The 20,344-nt window shown below is 54.0% G+C and overlaps 1 protein-coding gene across 4 annotated transcripts in view; it reads left to right on the top strand.

The window, feature by feature from the left end:
- Positions 1-20,344, top strand: part of SCARB1 (scavenger receptor class B member 1) — a 71,765-nt gene that overhangs the window by 41,196 nt on the left and 10,225 nt on the right. For all 4 annotated transcript variants that reach the window (XM_032309411.1, XM_032309409.1, XM_032309410.1 and 1 more), the window contains exons 4-9: positions 2,882-3,085; positions 5,563-5,658; positions 6,585-6,700; positions 8,520-8,686; positions 15,103-15,221; positions 19,223-19,296. In XM_032309411.1, coding sequence (XP_032165302.1) covers positions 2,882-3,085; positions 5,563-5,658; positions 6,585-6,700; positions 8,520-8,686; positions 15,103-15,221; positions 19,223-19,296 — 776 coding nt within the window. The remainder of the gene's footprint in view (positions 1-2,881; positions 3,086-5,562; positions 5,659-6,584; positions 6,701-8,519; positions 8,687-15,102; positions 15,222-19,222; positions 19,297-20,344) is intronic.

Genomic DNA, 20,344 nt, shown 5'->3' with positions numbered 1-20,344 from the left:
ACAGCGGACCGTCCCGCCCGTGGCTCTGATTTATTACAGCGAGAGGGTGCGGAACCAAAAACAGCAGAGGGAGAAAGTGCATGGGGTGGAGGCCAGGTTCCCGCCTCCAGCGTCTTCTCCCAGGGGAACCGCACAGGACACCCCTAATTCCCCCAGCAACAAGTCCTGACGGCGCCCGGGAAGGGTTGTCACCGCGGAAACCACGAGAGACTCCGTGCCCAGGGTTTTTATTGGGGGTGGCCACGGAGGCACCTTCCGCCTGGCACGTACCAAAGTCCAGATCCCCAGAAGGGAGGCAGGTGGTCAGCGTAAAGCGTGCTGTTTGTACACACGGTGCAGACCCCATGAGCCACCCCCGCCCCATCAGTCAGAGAGTGGTGGGAGCTCCCTCGAAACCCCAGGGCCTGGACACTGGTTGAGGGCCAGCCTTGCCGGCAGGCCTTTCTAAAAAGAGTGGCCTCAGGCCAGTTGGGTTAATTTCTTGCTAACACTGTGTTAGCACTTAGGGCTTGGGGCCCTTATACGTATTACCTGTTTACTCCTCGGTGACCCTATGCTCTGGATCCGAGGTGGGCTCATCCTGCCGAGTCCACTGGACAGACAGAACAAAGAGTAAACACGCCTCGCAGCCTTAAGCTGCACCCCGCCCCCCAGCCCCAGGCGTGAATGTTGCCAGTGCGGTCACCTGCCCCCACCGACGAGGCTGGCAAAGACTGCGTGAGCGCGCCCTGGGCGGCAGGAGCGTTCATGGAAACAGACACTCTCGAGTGCTCTCGGGACACACGGAACCGGTGTGGGCAGTGGGAAGGGGGTGACGTTGAATAGAAATTGCACACGCCTTTGACCTCAGAAACTTCGTCTATAGGAATGTGTCCTCTTGGTAGAACCGCACAGATAAAAGATGTTTGCACTCAAGGATATTCAGTGCCGCAACGTTGTCAGAGCAAGCTTCTAGAAACAGCCTGGAGGTTGCTCCGTCGTCTTTCATTGTGGTGATTTATTACAGGGTGGCCCGGAGGGGGCCGCGAGGTCCAAGTGAGGGACAGCAAGGTGCAGAATGTACGCACGGCGCTACAGCATATAAGTCATTTATGTATTTACTTATTTTTTTTTTTAAAGATTTTATTTATTTATTTGACAGACAGAGATCACAAGTAGGCAGAGAGGCAGGCAGAGAGAGAGAGAGAGAGAGGGAAGCAGGCTTCCTGCGGAGCAGAGAGCCCGATGCGGGGCTCGATCCCAGGACCCTGAGATCATGACCCGAGCCGAAGGCAGCAGCCCAAACCACTGAGCCACCCAGGTGCCTCTATTTACTTATTTTTTAATGTTTCGAGCAGAGCGGGCAAACTTCTGTCAAGAGCCAGATAGTAAATGTGTTAGGCTTTGAGGACCACCTGATCTCTGTTGGAACTGCCGATGCAAAAGCCATCAGATGCAAACCCCAAGGAAAATGCGTGGCGATGTTCCAGTAAAACTTTATTTCATATAATTTTCCTGTTTTTTCCAACAGTCTTTTTCACTTCCCCAACTATTTGAAAAATATATATATATCATATATATATAATATAATATAGATATAGTATATAAAAAAATTTTTTAAAGATTTTATTTATTTGCTTGACAGACAGAGACCACAAGTAGGCAGAGAGGCAGGCAGAGAGAGGGGGGAAGCAGGCTCCCTGCTGAGCAGAGAGCCCGATGTGGGGCTCGATCCCAGGACCCTGAGATCATGACCTGAGCCGAAGGCAGAGGCTTTAACCCACTGAGCCACCCAAGTGCCCCTATTTGAAAATATATTAAAAAAAAATTCTTAGGTCTCAGACTGTACAAAATGGGTGGTGGGCTGGCGTTGGCCCACGCTCCGTAGTTGGGTGGTCTCTGGTGTGGGTGTCCCTGGAGGAACACCCAAGAGCCCACAGCAGTGGGTTGCCTTGAGGGAGAAGAATGCACACCGGAGTGTCAGGGATTGGAGAGGGACATTTAATTTTATAGCCTTTTGTGATTAAAAAAAAAATCGTGTGTTTATTCCCTTTTCAAAAATGATTACAATGGTAAGGAGATCCCCTGGTGAGTTCCCAAGGAGCCGGACCTCGTTGGCCCAGGTTTTAGGAAATGCTGGCTGTGTTCACTTTCCCGCTTTTGGATGAGGTGCCTTCGAAAGAATAAACCAAATGCCAAGATGGTATCTCCAGAGGAAAGAGGAATTAGAAAATAAATTCACCTGCATCCTCAGCACCCAGATATTGGGGAGAACAGATCTTTGGGACACTTGGTGTTTGGGAGGGTGATATCAGGAAGTGGAGTTGAGTCTTAAGATTGTTTTGGTTGGGAAAAAAAAAAAAAAAGATTGTTTTGGTTGCAAGGTGACAATGAAATGTGCTCCAAACTGGCCTAAGCAAAAAGGGAACTTACAGGCTCATGTTACTGAAAGGGTGAGGTTTCAGGTATGGCTTGATGTAGGGTGCAAATCAGGTTGCCCAGGTCTGTGCCCTGCTCTGGTGGACCTCAGGGTGGATACAGCCTTCAGGGAGGGCAGCAGGAAGCTCTCCTGCAACCTGACGGCCCCCGGGGAAAGTTTCCTGTGTCTTATGGCTCTGACTGGGCCACATTACACATTCTCAAGACTGTCACTGTAGCTGGAGGGAAGAACATTTTTTGATTCGCCAGGCGCCTGCCATGTGCCCGCCTCTGCAACTGGGGATGGAGTTAACTTCACCTGAATCCACTAACACAGGAGGTCCCGTTACTGAAGGATTAGGGACCTTCCTAGGCCTGCTGTTCATATCCCCTGGTGAGCTCTGCCTCAGGCCTGGCTTAAAGTCCAGGATGCACGGACCCGCGGTGTCTAGCCTGTAACATGTGCTGTCCCCTCGCCCTGCAGGCCGCGGCGATGATGATGGAGAATAAACCCATGAGCATGAAGCTGATCATGACCTTGGCGTTCAGCACGCTGGGGGAGCGCGCCTTCATGAACCGCACCATAAGCGAGATCATGTGGGGTTATGATGACCCCCTCATACACCTCATCAACAAGTACCTCCCAGACGTGTTTCCCTTCAAGGGCAAGTTTGGGCTATTTGCAGAGGTAAGTGTGGCTCAGCAACAAATCCGGGGCCTGGCAGTGGGGGCTGGGGGAGGGGCGTGGGAGCGATGGGTTATAAATGGCAGAAAACCCAACTCAGACTGGCCTAAGAGAAATAGAGAATGTATTGGTTCATACGTCTGGAAACTCGAGGTAGAGATGGAGAGGCAGCCGGACCCAGGCTCAGAAGATGTGCTCGGGCTGAGCACGGACTGGTGGGGGCTGCTGCCAGGAGAAGGGGGAGAGGCTGCTGGGGAGGGTCGTAGTTAACTACGACCTTGCTCTGAGCTGCCTTGTTTCTTCCTTCCTTCCTTCCGTCCTTCCTTCCTTTCTAAGATTTTATTTATATATTTATTTGAAAGAGTGAGAGAGAGAGCACATGAGCAGGGGGAGGGGCAGAGGGTGAAGGAGAGGCAGACTCCCCTCTGACCAGGGAGCCTGACGAGTGGGCTCAAGCACCAGACCCTGGGATCATGACCTGAGCTGAAAGCAGACGCTTAACCGACTGAGCCACCGAGGTGCCCCTGCCTGCTTTTTTCTTGCTCTTGACCCCTGGTCACCTGGTAGTAGCTGGGCTCCTGAGCAGAGTCTGACAGAGTCTGATGCAGCGTCTGACCCCTGACCGTGGCTCCCTCCACCAAAGGTTTGGGTGAGCCCTCTGGGTTACTCCAGAATCAGCCTCCCCTTTGGGCTCTGGTGATCTGTCTTGGGGGAAGCGGAAGGAGAAATTATGTTTCTGTACTTGGCACGTGATAGATAGTACATTTTTAACCAGGATGACGGGTTCTGAGTTTGTGGATAAGTTGGCAAGTTTGGAGCGACAGGATTCCTTTGAACGCATCTTGTAAACTTGTTAAACACATTAAAGTTATTACAAAGTGAGTAGCGTGCTTATAATATATGTTTGGGTATAATGGAAACCCTGAAATAACATTCCAACAGTGACTGTCCAGTGTTGACGTGGTGTCTTTATATCCTTTGGGGATCTAAAAGTCTACCCTGCTCTGCCATCTTTACAGTGTGGTTTTCGTGCTCCAGGTTACCACATGGCCCAGTATGGCTGCTAAAGCACCAGCTACCACACCCACATTCCAGGACACACAAGAGGAAGGAAGATGGGGATGGTTGGGGATGGAGAGGTGGGCAAGGGAGTTGAGGACAAAACCGCATGTCCCAGCTGTCTCCCTCCTTGGGAGGGAGAAAACCAATTTCTACTTTCCTTTGGCCAAAACTTAGTCATGTGGCCACACCTTAGAAATGTAGCCTTTTAGTTGCTGTGCTGATGCCCTGAGTAAGGTTTGGGTTTTGTTATGAAGGAGCAAGGGGAGGATATTTTGGATACTAACTGGCAATTTCTGATATACTTTGACTATACTGATTATAATTCTGTTGTCCTTCTGGGGGAGCCTTTGTTATTATTATTAATAATAATATTAGTAAAGAGTAGCATTTGGAGTTCCTGCTGTTTTTCAGGCACTGCTTAACAGTGTTGACACACTCACTTTTTTCACTTCCATTGTCTCCAGGCTCCTGTTAGTGTCCTCATGAAGCTCAGAATAGACAGGTGACAGGACACAGACATTAGGAGGCGAGAGCAGGGCTTCGAACTGGTCCCTGCCCCAGAGCCTATTTGCCCAACTAGTCGGTAATCTGTTTCGCCATTTGACTGGTAAACAACCCTACTGAGTTCTTAATGTGTTTTCCGTTCCTTGGCCTCCTCAGGGGGAACACGGTGCTTCTAGATTTTGCCCTGTGGTTTATATGCTCTGCGTGTCTTTGCTGTGAATTAGGCATCCGTCTCTAGGAAAGAACCTCAAGGGCTTCTGATCCAGAAAATGCTCAGTAAGCCTTGGGTCCTGTATTGGTTAGGATAGACCAGGTCATGCTGTGTAACAAGCAGCCCCAGAATGTCAGTGGCTTGAACCAGGGAGATGATTCCTTGTTTGTATGCCACGTCCGTGTGGGTGACCAGGGGGCCCTCTGCTCTTTTTGGTCACTCAGGGACCCAGGCTGAGGGAGGCAGCGGCTTGGTACACACTTCCACGACCCCTACGCAGTGGCAGAAAGAACGGTGACCTGTGCATGTGCTAGTCCTAAACTTTCACCCGGAAGTGGCATGCTCCCATCTGCTTCTTTTTCCTTGATTGGAGAGGTCACATGGCCATACTTCATTTTTAGTTGCAGGGAGGGAGTCATTCTGCTATCATCTGGGAGGAGAAGCCGACTCTCCTTGAGTCAGGAAGGGAAGGTGGGATGCTTCCTAGGAGGGACGCTGCCACCCAGGGAGTCTCCCTTCTAGAAAGCCCTCCTCCTCTTGGTCCCCAGGCACTGGGGATTCAGCAGTGAACATGTTATCGAGGCCCCTGTGCTCTGGGTGAAACGGAAAATGGCCTCCAAATGGATGGGCTTGAGGGCCAGGCCCCAGGGCCTTTGCCCCTGTCCTGAGGCTTAAACATGCTGGTCTGTGTTGCCGTTCACAGCTCAACAACTCCAATTCAGGGCTCTTCACCGTGTTCACGGGGGTCAAAGACTTCAGCAGGATCCACCTCGTGGACAAGTGGAACGGACTAAGCAAGGTGAGGGCAAGGGTGATGGCCCTCCTCTCTGGGGCCACGCGGGAGCAGCGGGGGTGGGTCACCCGGCTGGTCACCTGCACTGCGCCCCTTGTCCCTGTTGCAACTCAGGAAGGTGGTCACATCTGTGATGGAGAAGCCCTCGGAGTCGGGGATTCTGCCTGTGCTTAGGGCTCAACTAGCTCTTGGCTCCCGTTGGATGGGTGGGGAATGGAAACTCGACTTATTTGGTGCCTAGTGTATACCAGGAAGTGAGTTATTTCTTTCCTTTTGTTCTTTAATTTATGAAAACACTTCAAAAATACGACACTGATGATATAACCACCCACGGCGTTGAAAGATACTGCTGAGTAAAAACAAAAACAAAACACCCGAGAATCACAGGAAGACATTCACATAAAAAAACAATAGGGACACATCTCAAGTGCCCTTTGCACCTCCTCCCAGCCCGGCCCTGCTGCTCCCTGGAGCAGAGAGGCACCCACAGTGCACGATATCGAGCATGACCTTCCTGGCCACTTCGGCCCATTCCACGCCCATGTGTGTGCAGTGGTGGGTTTGCTGCTTCTTTGAACACGATGAAATCATATTACGTACATCGTTCTGCACCTGCGTTTTCCACCTTTATTGCTTTTTCTCGTTAAGTGTGCCCGGGAGCGAGCAGGTGCGCGGGGCCGCTCGCATGTCCTTGGCGCTCACCACGGTGACCGCTGCCAAGACCTGGGCTCTGGGGTCCAGGGACACCCGCATCCGTGCTCAGAGGGGCCAGGCCCCCGTTTGCAGCCGGCAGTAACCGTTCCCAGCGGAGACCCTGCGACATCCCTGGCTCGCTGTTCAGCTGTGCCCCAGGTCGGGCGTGCAGTGCCCGAGAGCGCGCTTCTGAGAGCCGTGGCTGAACTGAGGGGCCGGGTCTCCTCGCTTCCCCGCAGGTCAGCTTCTGGCGTTCTGACCAGTGCAACATGATCAACGGGACCTCGGGACAGATGTGGGCGCCCTTCATGACTCCGGAAACCTCGCTGCAATTCTACAGCCCCGAGGCTTGCCGGTAATGGCTGGGACGTTCCGGGGCCTTCTGGGACCTCCCGGCAGCGGAAATCAGCTCTGTGGACGCTCAGAGCCTAATCAAGCGGCTTTTGGCGTGCCCTTGGGAAGCGGTTTGGCTCTTTGTGTATTTGTTGGCCCTCGGCACTGTCCTGAATTGTCCTCAGTTGCGCCATGAAGAGCCAAACCGCTCGTGCTGCTTTGGCAAGACCCAGAGAGGCCCCTGGCAGCGCGGGGCTTTGCGTGGTGGCGGCGGTGGTGGCGGGCAAGAAACCACCGGGTCGCGGGGGTTGCTGGGGATCAGGCAGACCTGGGCCCTCTGGGGCATCTGTCCAGCTGCCCTCATGTCCACCCGGATGCTGAAAGATCTCGATGTCTCTCCTGCGACACTTGCAGGACCAGAGTGTGGCCTCAGAAGCTTGCTTGGGGCTGACGGATTCCAGGGGCCCCAGGGCAGGGGAGACTAGATGGTGGACCCTAGAACCCGCCTCTAGGTATTGCCCGGCCCTCGGCTCCATTAGGGCCACTCTGGAAAAATCTTTTACTTGGGGATTCACAAATGTGAGCTCCACTCTGCCTTCCTGGCAGACCTCCGTGGCGGCTGGCTGGGGCAGGGGGAGACTCACACAGGCGCACGTGCAGGCCAGCGTCAGGGAACCTGAAGTGCCCGTGCGGGGCGTATGTTCACTTTTTAGAATTAGACATTTCGACCCAGAGAAGGGTAGCAAGAGTGTGCCATTCCCCTTGGTTTGGGGACTTGTTTCCTTTTTGGCCCCAGGTGCCCTGTCCCCAGACTGCCTGATGATAGCTGGCGGTCTCCATACTTAAGCGGGTGTTTTCTGGAAACAAGGACGTTCTCTTGCGTAATCACGTTACCCTCTCTGGCTGCATAGGGCTATGTCTGGGCCGGTGCTGTCCACTCCCAACGTGGTGCCCATCCCCGTCTGCAATCTTAAATTTTCGAGTGGCTGTGTTAAAAAAAAAAGGAACAAGAAGTAGGTGACATTAATTTTAATGACAGGTTTTACCTGACCCATTGTATCCAAAATGTTACCGTTTCGGTGTGTAAACGGTGTCCTGTGTTACTGAGAAGTTTCACATTTTTTTTTTTTCCTATCCAGTGTAGAAATCTGGAATTTATTCTGCACTGATAGTGCATCCCACCCGCACACGCCCCCTTCCAAGGGCTCTGGAGCCCTGTGTGACAGTGGGGGGGGGGGGGGAGGGCGGCACCGTTGTAATCCACAGTCCAAGTTCAAGTTTCCATGTATCTTTGAGAAACACAGCTGGGTGAATCGGGTGGGGGAGCATGCCGCCACTGCCTCAGGTGAAGTGACCGCGGAGTCACCCCTCATCGTGAAGAATGGCAGTCTGATGTGTGAACGTGGAGGGCGCAGCACATACAAAGGCCCAGGGGCAGGCGGGAGTGTGCCTGAGCAGTTGCCAGGATGCCCATAGCGTGCAACAAAGGGCAAGCAGAGGCCGGTCCTCACGGAAGCTGTGGGGCTGTGGCGAGGATGACGGGTCTTGTCCCAGACGACACTGGAGGCAGTTGCAGTTTTAAGTGACATACTCTGTTCTCGTTTTGAAGCACCGTCTGCTTGGGGAGAACAGATGGGCGTGGGCCGGGAGGCAGGAAGAGCCATGAGGAGGCTGTTGTAGTTCCCAGGGAGAGAGACGGTAGCTGCAGCTCCCCCTGGGGGGCCGGGAGGGCGGCGGTGCCTGTGGGGAGAAGCGGCTCAGCTGGGGTCACATTCAGCAGGACCGGTCCGGCCACCACGTTCCGGGTGTCATGCTCCCCCTCCCCCGTCTGCCTCCCGCAGGTCCATGAACCTGGTCTACAAGGAGTCGGGGATGTTTGAAGGCATCCCCACCTATCGCTTCGTGGCCCCCAGCACCCTGTTTGCCAACGGCTCTGTCTACGCGCCCAACGAGGGCTTCTGCCCGTGCCTGGAGTCCGGAATTCAGAACATCAGCACCTGCAGATTCAGTACGTGCCGTCTCCGGTGGGAGGGGTCAGGTGGGCGCGCTGGGATCTGTCCCTGCCTGGTCTGGATCTGTCCCTGCCTGGTCTGCAGAATCTCTGGCCTCTTTACTCTTCATAATCCCATTAGGCCGGAGAGGAGGCAGCAGAGAGAATCTGAAATGAAGAAAATAATGCCGTGTAGGTCAGTTGCGGTCGTCAGGAAGGCCCACATCCTCAGTGGCTTAGCGATGTGAACGCATCCTCTTAAACAGTTCTGAAGTCCCACACAGGCCTCCGGCCGGGTGTCAGCGGGCTGTGCTCCTCTCTGGAGGCTCGAGGGGCGATCCTTGTGTTTGCCCTTCAGAGGCCGCCAGAATGCCGAGGCTCCTGTCCTCACCATCAGCAACACCCCATCTCTCCGATCCCACCTTCTGGCCTCATCTCTCCTGTTCCCTCTTCTAGTTTCAAGACCCCGGAGACTACCCCCGTCCCGCACCCCCCACCAGGTCCCCATGCCAGGATAATCCAGGCCGTGCTCCCTGTTTTCTTATTTACTTTTCTTTTATTGCTAAAGATTTTTATTCATGTATTTGACAGAGAGAGACACGGCGAGAGAGGGAACACAAGCAGGGGGAGAGGGAGAGGGCGAGGCAGGCTTTCCACTGAGCAGGGAGCCTGATGCGAGATTTGATCCCAGGATCCTGGGATCATGACCTGAGCCAAAGGCAGAGGCTTTAAACCCACTGAGCCATCTAGGCGCCCCCGTTCCCTATTTTATTTATTTATTTATTTTTGTAATTTTTAATTTTTAAAAAAGATTATTTATTTATTTGACAGAGAAAGAGAGAGAGATCACAAGTAGGCAGAGAGGCAGGTAGAGAGAGAGAGGAGGAAGCAGGCTCCCTGCTGAGCAGAGAGCCTGATGTGGGGCTTGATCCCTGGACCCTGGGATCATGACCCGAGCCGAAGGCAGAGGCCTTAACCCACTGAGCCACCCAGGCACCCCTCACTGGCGTATTTAAATTGGTTTGAATATCACCCAGTTAAAAGGCAGCGCCTTAGTCACACTGGCCCCATTTCTGATGATCAGCATCGCGTGGGCCCAGAGACTTCTGAGTGGGATGGCCTGCGCAGAAGGAGAGCATCTTCATTGGGGTAGAAAGGTCTTTGCTTCACTGGGAACAGGCTGTCTGCTCGGTGCAACCCCATGCCCATACAGTGAAGCTATGACGATGGTCTCAGCACTCTGCAGGATCTGGCCTGAGCCAGCCTCTTCAATACCATTTCTTTCTATACTTCTCCCACTAACTAGTTTTCAGCCCCATGGCCTGCTCCCTATTTCTAGAGTACATCAGGTTTGGTCCCACCTCGGGGCCTTTGCATCAACCATTCCTCCTACCTTGAGAGTTCTTTCCCCAGCTATCCATGTGGATCTGTGTGGGTCATTCCCTCCCCTCCTTTTGATCTATTTAGAGGCCACCTCCTCCAGGAGGCCTACTCTGATTTCCCATGCTAACATTGTCCCTCTTTCCCCACTCCAGCCCCTTCTTGCCCCTGCCAGCTGCTCTCTGTCATTTCCCCTGTCTTATGTTCTTGGTGTCCATCACTCCCTGAAATCACTGACTGTGTATTCTGTTTGGGTAATTTATCATCCGTGTCCTCCCCCAGGCTGTAAATGTTGGCAGGGTGCTGTCCTCAGCTGCTACAATTGTGCCCTGTATGTAGTATTTGAATGTATGGACGTGTGGGTGTACCCTGCCCTTAGGAAGTTGAGGCTGAAGGCTGGGACGTGCCCAAGGTCACACAGTTGGTAGGACGAGAAGCCACTGCTCATTCGACCGGGTCTCACCTTCTGGGGACCTCTTTGGCTACATATCTGGCTGGAGATGTCCAGCTGTAGTTTGCAGCAGGGTTGGGGGGACAGACTGTCAGGCTGGACGCCTCCCTAAGTTCAGGCAGAATGGGGTGCTCTGTAGGTGAAGGGTCTGGAGCTGGGGCCTGGAGGTGCCCTCCCTGTCACCTCCTTGTGTGACCCACCTGGCCTTGCCCTGTTTAATTCTCCTGTCCCTGGGGTCTCTGGGAATTTCTGCTTGCGGGATGGGGTGACAGCGCGGAGACCCTGCCTGGCTGTGTGCCGCGGTTGTGGGGCAGGTGACAAGAGCCGCGGCCGCCTGCGCCAGAAAGGGCATCTCATGGTTTGTGTGCCGCAGAATTCCAGAAAAGATTCTTGCATTCGGCACAGCTCCGGAGCTCAGCTCTTGGGGGAAGCTCCCTTTCACGCCTGGTGGCAACTCGGTTTTCTTCCGGGCTGGCTCCGCTGCCAGGCAGGCTCTCACCTCTGGCTTGGGGCTCCCCCCTTTGCCTCCAAAGGCTCCTGCCAGGAAGGGCCCACCTGGGACCCCCTCACTCCAGCAGGTGCCCCACGTTCACTCTGATTGGTCTGCCTTGCGTCCTGTGAGCCAATCACCGTGGCCCAGGGCGATGCTGATTGGCTAGGCCGCATCATGCCCCGCCCCTGATTCCATGGGCGGGACCAGCTCTTGCCCAGCAGGTGAGGGTGTGGGATCCTGTGGGATCGGGAAGGAGGGGTGGGTGCCAGGCGGGCCCAATGTCCATCCACTTCAGAGGGCCGGGGAGGAGGCTTACACCGCCTCACCGTAGCACATCTGCCAAAATAACTTCAAAAGTGCGAGGGAATTTTATTTTTATTTATTTTCTAAAGATTTATCTATTTTAAAAGGAGCAGGGAGGGGCGCCTGGGGTGCTCAGTGGGTTAAAGCCTCTGCCTTTGGCTCAGGTCATGATCCTAAGGTCCTGGGATCCAGCCCCGCATCGGGCTCTCTGCTCACCAGGGAGCCTGCCTCCCCCTCTCTCTGCCTGCCTCTCTGCCTACTTGTGATCTCTGTCTGTCAAATAAATAAATAAATGAAGTCTTTTAAAAAATAAATAAAAGGAGCAGGGAGGGGAGGGGCAGAGGGAGGGGGAGCGAGTTAGGAGCAGACTCTGCACTGAATGCTGGGCCCGACGCAGGTCTTGACAGACACCCCCAAGACCCCTCTCAGGCCCTGGCCTCATGTCCAGCAGCACAGCTTTGCCTGCCTTTGGCCTTTACGTGAGAAGAATCGTAGCGTGTGCTCCTGGGTTCTCTCTGGCCTCTTGCACCCGTTGTGTCATTGGTGAGGTCCGCCGGCGCTGGGGCTGTCCTGGGCACCCTTTCGCTGCCGCGTGGCGTGCCTGCGTGGGCGCTCCCCTAGTCTCCTTACCTCTCCTGCCCTCAAGGGCAGCCGGGTTTCTGTGTTTTGACCATGAGCCTCGTGCTGCTGGAACGTTCCCGTCCATGTCCTTCAGGGCCCCTGGGTCTGCATGTCTGTGACCTTCCGTCTGAAGATAAGGAATGCCATACATTTCCCTTGTAAGGCCTTGGAGGTTTCTTGGGCCCGGAGGACTCTCGCCCCTCACACTTCCCTGCTGCTCAGGGCCCTCAGAGTAGCTCGACAGACCTCTTCGCTGTAATCTGTGGTGACCCTGGGCAGTTAGGTCTGGTTGGGCGTGCCGTAAAGCTATAAATGAATGACCACTTATTGCTCATGCGGTTTTGACATAAAACAGAGAGGAACGCATGCACGGGTGCTTGCCGTTAAAAGAACAAGCGACGAGCGTGCTCACTGTCTGAAGCAAGGGTCAAGGGGATGGACATTGGTCTGACCCACTGCGGCTGCCTCTGACCTTGGAGGCACGCTGGGGCTCCTTGGAGGTGCGCCACCTTCCAGGGCCCAATGTGGTGACCACCGCCTTTACTGAGGGTCTCCGTGAACATGGGGGGCCTCGTGTTCCTTCTGGTGGTCCTTTTTCATATCGGAGGTGGGAGGATGGGAAGGAGCTTTTCCAAATTGAAGGGCCTTGTCCCTGGGCTGTTCAGGGTAGCCTCAAAGGTGCAAGGAGGTGCCTTTAAATGACACGGACTGACTGGGGAGAGAGGGCTTCTGTTTTCCTTTCGTGTTGCCCTTTTTCCAGTCACCCCCAGGAGAGAGTCTTTGTTGGCGCTAAGAGGCCTTTTCAGCACCCATCTATCTTTTTAAAAGATTTTTATTTTTTAAATTGATATGTGTGTGTGTGTGTATTTAAAATATTTCATTTATTTATTTGTTAACTAGAGAGAGAGTGTGTGTGCACAAGCAGGCGGAGCAGCAGGCAGACGGAGAAGCAAGCTCCCCGCTGAGCAGGGAGCCCGACGTAGGACTTGATCTCAGGACCCTGAGATCATGACCTGAGCCGAAGGCAGACGCTTAACGACTGGGCCACCCAGGCGCCCCTATTTATATTTTTGAAAGATTTTATTTATTTTTTTGTCAGAGAGAGAGAGGGAACACAAGCAGGGAGAGGGTAAGAGGGAGAAGCAGGCTTCCCTCTCAGCAGGGAGCCTGACATGGGGCTCGATCCCAGGACCCTGGGATCATGACCCTGGGATCATGACCTGAGCTTATCTGACTGAACCATCCAGACATTCCAAAAGATTTTTAAGTAATCTGTACACCCAACGTGGGGCTCGAACCTACAGCTCTGAGATCAAGACTTGCACGCCCCCCCGACTGAGCCAGCCCGGCACCCCTGTCTTTCCTTTTAACTGAAAAGAGTGCTCAAAGCCCCGTGTGGGCAATGGTATCTAGTTAGAATATTCAACCTTCGTGGTTTCTGTTGTATTTATTTCTATATTCACTGTCTTGTTGGGGCAAGTGTTTGCCAGTTATGGCTTGGATAGAAAGTTCGACTCTAAAATATCACTGTTTAAATAAAGTGATGGCATTTGGATCTGAGCAGCACATTGGAGAATCACGCAGGGGGACCCAGGTGTGGCAAAACTGAAGAGGTACTTGGCTGAATGAATCAATGTCATGAAAAAGGCAATGGGTGTTAAAGTCCTCCAGGAAAGATGAAATCAGGCGGCAGCAAAATCCCAGCTTTTATTTTAAACCAATGCTTGGTCTTGCTAAGAAAAGTAGAAAGAACCTAGATTTGAGGCTTCCAGAAACATAACACGGATCCTGGTCACCTGGCAGGTGGCGGACACACTGTTGGTTTTCGGGAAGGAGACCTCGTGAGTTTTGTTGTCATTTTTCTTTCTGTTGTTGTTGTTTTGAGGTACAGTTCACATGACATAGAATTAAACATTTTATTTTATTTTATTTTTTAAAAGATTTTATTTATTTATTTGACAGAGAGATCCCAAGTAGGCAGAGTAGCAGGCAGAGAGAGAGGAGGAAGCAGGCTCCCCGCTGAGCAGAGAGCCTGATGCGGGACTCGATCCCAGGACTCCGGGATCATGACCTGAGCCGAAGGCAGAGGCGCAACCCACTGAGCCACCCAGGCGCCCCAAATTAAGCATTTTAAAATGTATAGTTCAGTGGCCTTTAGTGCATGGACAATATTGTGCACCTACTGTCCCTGCCTGGTTCTGGAACATTCTGACCCTTCCAGAAGGAGACCCACACCTGTCGGCAGTCATTCCCCATTGCCTGTCCCCTAGCCACTGGCTAGCACACTGTGCAGTCTCTAGGGTTTGCCTGTTCTGGGTCCTCATGGGTTTTTGAGAGAGGCTGATTCTTTTCCTTATTAACTCGTTGTCCATCAGGCCTGTTGTCCGTGGTCCTGAGCACGTGAGGATAGCTGGCGTTTGCCTTACTCGGTCAGTTGATGGAGAGGTTCGGCCTCACATTTCTGGGTGTGAATTTCTCACACAGAGGGGCCCGAGTCAGCCCCTGTCACACTCGCTGGCGTCCGTCCCACAGAGCGGCTGCTGGGAGAGAAGGAGCAAAGCAGGTGTGTCTTCTCCCTTCCCGGGGATGATAGGGAGACCCGGCCGCAGGCACGCACGCCTCAGCGTCTCTGACAGCTGCCGCCTTGCCTGCAGGAGATGGTCTGGGCTGCCTGGCTTCGCGATCGAGATGCCCCTTCCCTGCCCAAGTTCAAAGCTGGCCTCGACTTACCTTTTAATCCTCGACTCCCATAATTCGCCTCCACGTACTGTCTGTCCCACGTGCACGGTGCATTTCCCTGTCTCCCTGCCTTTGCCTCTGCCCAGCCTTCCACCTGGAATGCCCTTCCCTGGCCTTCCCTGCCTGGCGTGGTTGAACCAACCTCCCTTCCTTCCTGTGGTCTCCGCCACCCGAATCGACAGCTCTCACACAACCACTCCTGCCGGCACAGAGCTCGTCCCTTCCCAGTGCGTGGCGTCTCTCGGGCACTTGGTAAACATTTACGGACTGAGGAAAGAGTTCTCTCTGTCTAGTTATTGTCGTTGGCATCTCGTCATCATCTGGGAATTCAGCAGTGGCTGGGTTCCGGCGCCTGTGCCTCCCCAGGCCCTGGCAGGACGCAGGCCTCTGGATGTGCCGATGCTCTCCATTGTCTGATGACCCCCTTTTCCCTTCTCTGCCTTCTAGACGCACCCTTGTTTCTCTCACACCCTCACTTCTACAACGCCGACCCGGTGCTGGCCGAGGCAGTGCTGGGCCTCCATCCCAACCAGGAGGAGCATTCCTTATTCCTGGATGTCCACCCGGTGAGCCTGTGCCTGTCAACCTGTGGGGGGGGGTATGTCCCACTGGTGCCTCCTTGGCCCCCTTCTCTGCTCCCCACCCCTGCCAGGCACTGAGCTGTTCCACAGTGGGGGTGGTGGGAGGCCTGGCTTTCCTTGGCATTGACAACTTGTAGAGTATCAAGCCATCAGAGGTGCCTACTTTGCTCAGACTCCATAGTTCAAGGGGTTCATTATCTCTTCCCAAGGGAATTGTCTTTATCAAAGGATCATAGGATAGTAAATTAATTAGAATTATCAGTCTGCAAATTAGCCAGAGGAGTCCTCTGGCTGTGCCAGCGTATCATAAAGCTCTCTAGGTCCCGACAAGAGCCTGGGATATCTCGCAGATGAATCGGGTCCTGGGGAATTTGTCCTCTGAGACACGCTTTCTGCAGGTGGCAGCCAAGAAGGGGGCAGGCCCACGCATGTGGTCCCCCCATGGGCCTGTCTTTACCCGGTTGTCTTATCTCCCTATCTCTGCTACTGTAAAATGTGCCTGTTTGGACTAGTGACTTTTGCTGTTGATTAAACAATCCTGCGGTTTCGGTGGCCGGAGTGGACACTCCTGGTCTTGCCCGCAGGCCTTTTTCAGAGCTCTTCGACGTTCCACGTCATTTTTCTGTGTGCTCAGATTTTCTGAGCTCCTGACTCGACCCCACTGGCCCCTGGCACTCCCCCCCTGCTGTTCACTAAAAACACACGCTGGTTAAGCCAGCGGTGACCGCACACACTTCACGTCCGGCAGATGCTGCTTGTACACTCATTCTGGTGCCGCCCCGAGCTAGATGCTTCGACATGCGCCAACTCAGTACACACTCACAGTGATCTGGGGGGCGAGCCCTGCTCCTCCTGTCGTACAGATGGGGAGGCTGCGGTCCAGAGAGGTCACGTGATACAGCTCGTAATGGGATCGTTGGTGCACCGAGGAGAGGTCCGTCCTGTCTTGTCGTGTTGCTTGGATTTTAGCAGTTAGCAGACCCACTAGCATCTCAGTCGGTGCGGGTCTGATAAATGACCGAGCGTAAGTAAGGGACGAAGCTGAATTCAGACTTGGGCCTTCTGATGCCCCCATCCCCGTGTCCTGTGCGAATATCTGGTGAGTTTTAATGAGGTTCCTACTAATTAATTAAATTGATGGTAATTAATATTAATAAGTCATATTAAGTTTGTTCTTTCTCGCTAGAAATGGTATGGCTTCTCTGTGTTGTCTTCACCTGTTGACCAGTTTTTAAGAGGGTTTTTAAAAATTTTTTGTTTTTTTTTAAATTTTATTTATTTGACAGAGAGAGACACAGTGAGAGAGGGAACACAAGCAGGGGGAGTGGGAGAGGGAGACGCAGGCCTCCTGCCGAGCAGGATCCTGGGAGAAGGCAGATGCTTAACAACTAAGCCCCTCAGGCACCCCGAGAGTTTCTTGTTATAAAACTATCGTGGTTGTCTATTTTCTTCTCTTTTAGTTCATTTTAATAATTAGTTAATTCATTAATTTTAAAACATTCTATTTATTTATTTATTTATTTGACAGAGATCCCAAGTAGGCAGAGAGGCAGGCAGGCGGGTTGGGGGAAGCAGGCTCCCTGCTGAGCAGAGAGCCCGATGCGGGGCTCGATCCCAGGACCCTGAGATCATGACCTGAGCCGAAGGCAGGCACTTAACTGACTGAGCCACCCAGGCGCCCTTTTTTTTTTTTTTTTTTTTTTAAGATTTGTTTATTTATCTGAGACAGAGAGAGTGAGGTAGGAGGGACAGAGGGAAAGACTCCCCAGCAGCCTCCCCAGTGAGCAGGGCGCCCAGCGTGCGGCTCGATCCCATGACTCTGAGATCATGACCTGGGCCAAAATCAAGTCGGACACTCAACCGACCGAGCCCCCCGGGCGCCCCTCATTCACTTAATATGTTCTCTCTCTCTCTCTCTCTCTCTCTGCTGGCTTCTGGGGAATCCAGCAGGAACACGATCTCTGTTCTCACGGGGGACTCTCACTCTGTCCCCTCCCCCCGTGGTGAGGAACAGGCGGCCAAGATTGGGGGACCAGACGACGCCAGCAGGTGTCTTGTCCCGGCCACAGTAGGAACTGGCTTCCACGTCTTTTGTTTCGGGTCAGCTGGAGGCACGCAGGGAAAGGAAGTGGCCTTTTGGGTTTTGGCTGCTGATCCGGGTACTTTCGGGGAGGAAGAGCCTGGGACCCGTTTGCTGCCTGGGTGGCGTTAGCCCCGAGAGCAGGATACCTGGGGGGGCTGCTGTCCTGGAGGCTTCTCTTCCGGCGCTGAGAGCAGGAAGGGTGTGGTGAGGGCTGTGCTCACGGGTCCCTGTTTTCGTTCTGCGGGGTGCTGGGGACGGGTGGGGTTTTGCCCACGAAGGGGCCTCACGGCCCTGGAGGAGCCGGCCAAGGAGGGACGGAAACACATTTCCTGGGGAAGGAAGTGGGCCCGGGTGGAGACCCCAGACTAGAGAGGCTGTTCTGGAAAGAGGGGGTGGCGGTGGCAGGTTATGTCAGGGTCCCTGAGGCCACCCCCAAGTGTGCTGATTGGCTGGGGGGACTCGCAGGGCTCTGCATAAGGTGGGAGCCCGGCTGGGGCGACTCGCAGGGCTCTGCATAAGGTGGGAGCCCGGCTGGGGCAGATTACGCAGGACATGAAGCTCCGTGGGCGAAGAGAAGGGCACAGGGGGTGAAGCCGGGGTCTGGGGGTGGTGGGTCGTCAGGCACAGGGCCCTCCCCCACGGCGGCCACACAGGACCCACTGAATTCCCCCAGCAGTGAGCTGTGTCATCTCCCAGGGAAGCCCATTAGAGACTCAGCACCCTGGGTGTTCCCTGGGGGCCGCTCCCACCGGCTCGCTCTGCCTGGTGCCTTCCCAACTCCCAGACTGCCCCGCAGGAAAGCCGGCGGTCGGCCTAAATCACGTTGTTTGTTCAGACCATCCAGGCGCAGTGAACCCTGCTTATCAGTTAGGGAGTTGGTGGGGGGCCCTCCCGGAATCCCGGTTCCCAGACCCCAGCCAGCGGCCAGCCCAGCCAGCAGGCCTCTCGGAGGAGGACAGCCTCGGGCCTGCCGTGTCATCGCTTCTCCACACACGGGTGGACTCCCTCCCATCCCGCCGGCTTCTGGGGTTCAAGGTCTCCCCTGTTTCTCAGGAGCACAGCCTTTGCCTTGTCCCTCTGGGCCACTGGGGCCCACCAGGCCTGCTTATCACGGAAGATAAGGCCTTTTACCTCGGATGTACCTGACAATCACATGAGAATTGATGGCCCCGAGTGTGGGTATCTTGGGTGCCTGATTGGGCGCCACAGAAACGCTGGGAAGTGGGGAGAATTAGTCCCTTTTGCAGACGAGGAGGTAGGCCTTGGCGGAGAGGCGGCAGCTCTGGCCTCCTGACCTCCAACCTCTGTCCCTTTCCGCTTCTGGAGCTCCCTCCCCGAGTTTGGTCCTACATGCGGGTGTCCTGGTCTACTATTTACTTACTATTAAAAAAAAAAATGATCTCATCCAGAAAAACCCCACAAACGTAGGTTCCTGTGACAAAGGAAGTTTCCTGTCCCTACCTCCTATCTGGAGATTAAAAAGTTCTCGAGGAAAAGAAAATTAAACCCGAGGGAAAACTATCCTTAGGTTTGAGACAGGAAAAGTTGTGTGAGGAGGGTGACTTTTTCCAAATGCAAATCTATTTTGTTGAGCTTGGAGGATGGGGCAGGGGTGATGAAAACAGAATGTACTTCCCTGAGACAAATAATACGTTATATGTCAATAAAATATAAATTAATTAAAATTTTAAAAATAAAGGGGGAAAATGAACCAAAAAAAAAAAAAAAAAAGGGAACAGAATGTACTATACCTGGGAATAGGTGGTGGATGAAAGGGGGCTTTGGGAAGCATGTGTTTGCCTGGGAGGGGGTGGGAGCTAGTGGGGGGTCCCGGTGCCCACCCTCAGGGGCAGGACTGGGGGCTCCAGCGAGCCCAGGCCCCTGTCTGTGCTTCTTCCCACAGGTCACCGGGATTCCCATGAACTGCTCCGTGAAATTACAGCTGAGCCTGTATATCAAGGCAATCAAAGGCATCGGGTGAGTGGCTCTGGGAGTGGGAGCCTGGGTCCCAGGGATGGGGGGACTGCGGTGACCCTCCCCAGGGACCAGCAGGTGGGGAAGGAGACAGTCCTCCTGGATGTGGGGTCTGCTCCGGGATCCTGGTTTTGTCTCAACATCTGTCCCCCAAATTCGCCAGACTTTCCCATCCAGGCAGTTTCCTACTCAACAGAAAATTGGAAAAAAAAAAAAAAAAGTCCTGGCAAGAGCGAGGATTGGAACATGGAAATGTACCAAATAGTCTTTTAAAGAGTGACTCTTCGCTTTATGGAAGGCATTTTTTTTAAGCCCCGATTTTCTTCTTGTTGCTGTTTATTTGGAATAATGGCCTTTGGGGGATGTAATTCACATGGCGTAAAACTCACCGCTGCGATTCGGCGATTAGCAGCGTGTTGGGAGTCATGCACCCCTTGCTACATTTCCCTCCCTCCGCACACACCCCGGTAGCCGTCACTCCCCTCCCCCAGCCCATGGCGTCCCTCAGCTACTTGCTGTCTCTCTGGATTTGCCTGTCCCGGACCCTTCCTATAAAGGGGATCTTGCATGCACGAGGTGACCTTTTGCGCCTGGCTTCTCGCACTCGGCCTCACGTCTGCAAGGCTCTTTCAGGCTGTCGCTGATGCCACCGCTTCTTCCCCTTCGTGGCCGGATCGTAGGCCATCCTGTGCGTTGGGCAGGTTTTCTCGCTCCCTGGATGGACATTTGGGTTTTTCTCGGTTTGGGCCATCCTGAGCAATGCTGCCAGGACCGCGCGTGTGTAGAATTCTGTGTGGACGCGTGCTTTCCTTTGCCTTGGGTGGACACCTGGGCCCATAACTGCTGGTTCATTCAGCAAGGCCACGCTTAGCTACTGGGGGGGCCGCCGGACTGTTCTGTCCCGCAGCTGCCTCGCCGACCTTCCCGCCAGCCGTGTGGGAACGTCCCAGCCTCCGCGTCCTCGCCCGCTCCGGGCAGGATGCGGGGTCGTTTTGGAGCTGGTCGCGAGGGCGCACTGATTTACTCATTATGGTGGCGTCTGGGTTCTGGG

Source organism: Mustela erminea, chromosome 13, assembly GCF_009829155.1.
Source record: "Mustela erminea isolate mMusErm1 chromosome 13, mMusErm1.Pri, whole genome shotgun sequence".
In the NCBI taxonomy this organism is placed as follows: domain Eukaryota; kingdom Metazoa; phylum Chordata; class Mammalia; order Carnivora; family Mustelidae; genus Mustela; species Mustela erminea.
Note: the sequence above shows the minus strand (reverse complement) of the source record. Positions and strands in the feature narration are given on the sequence as shown.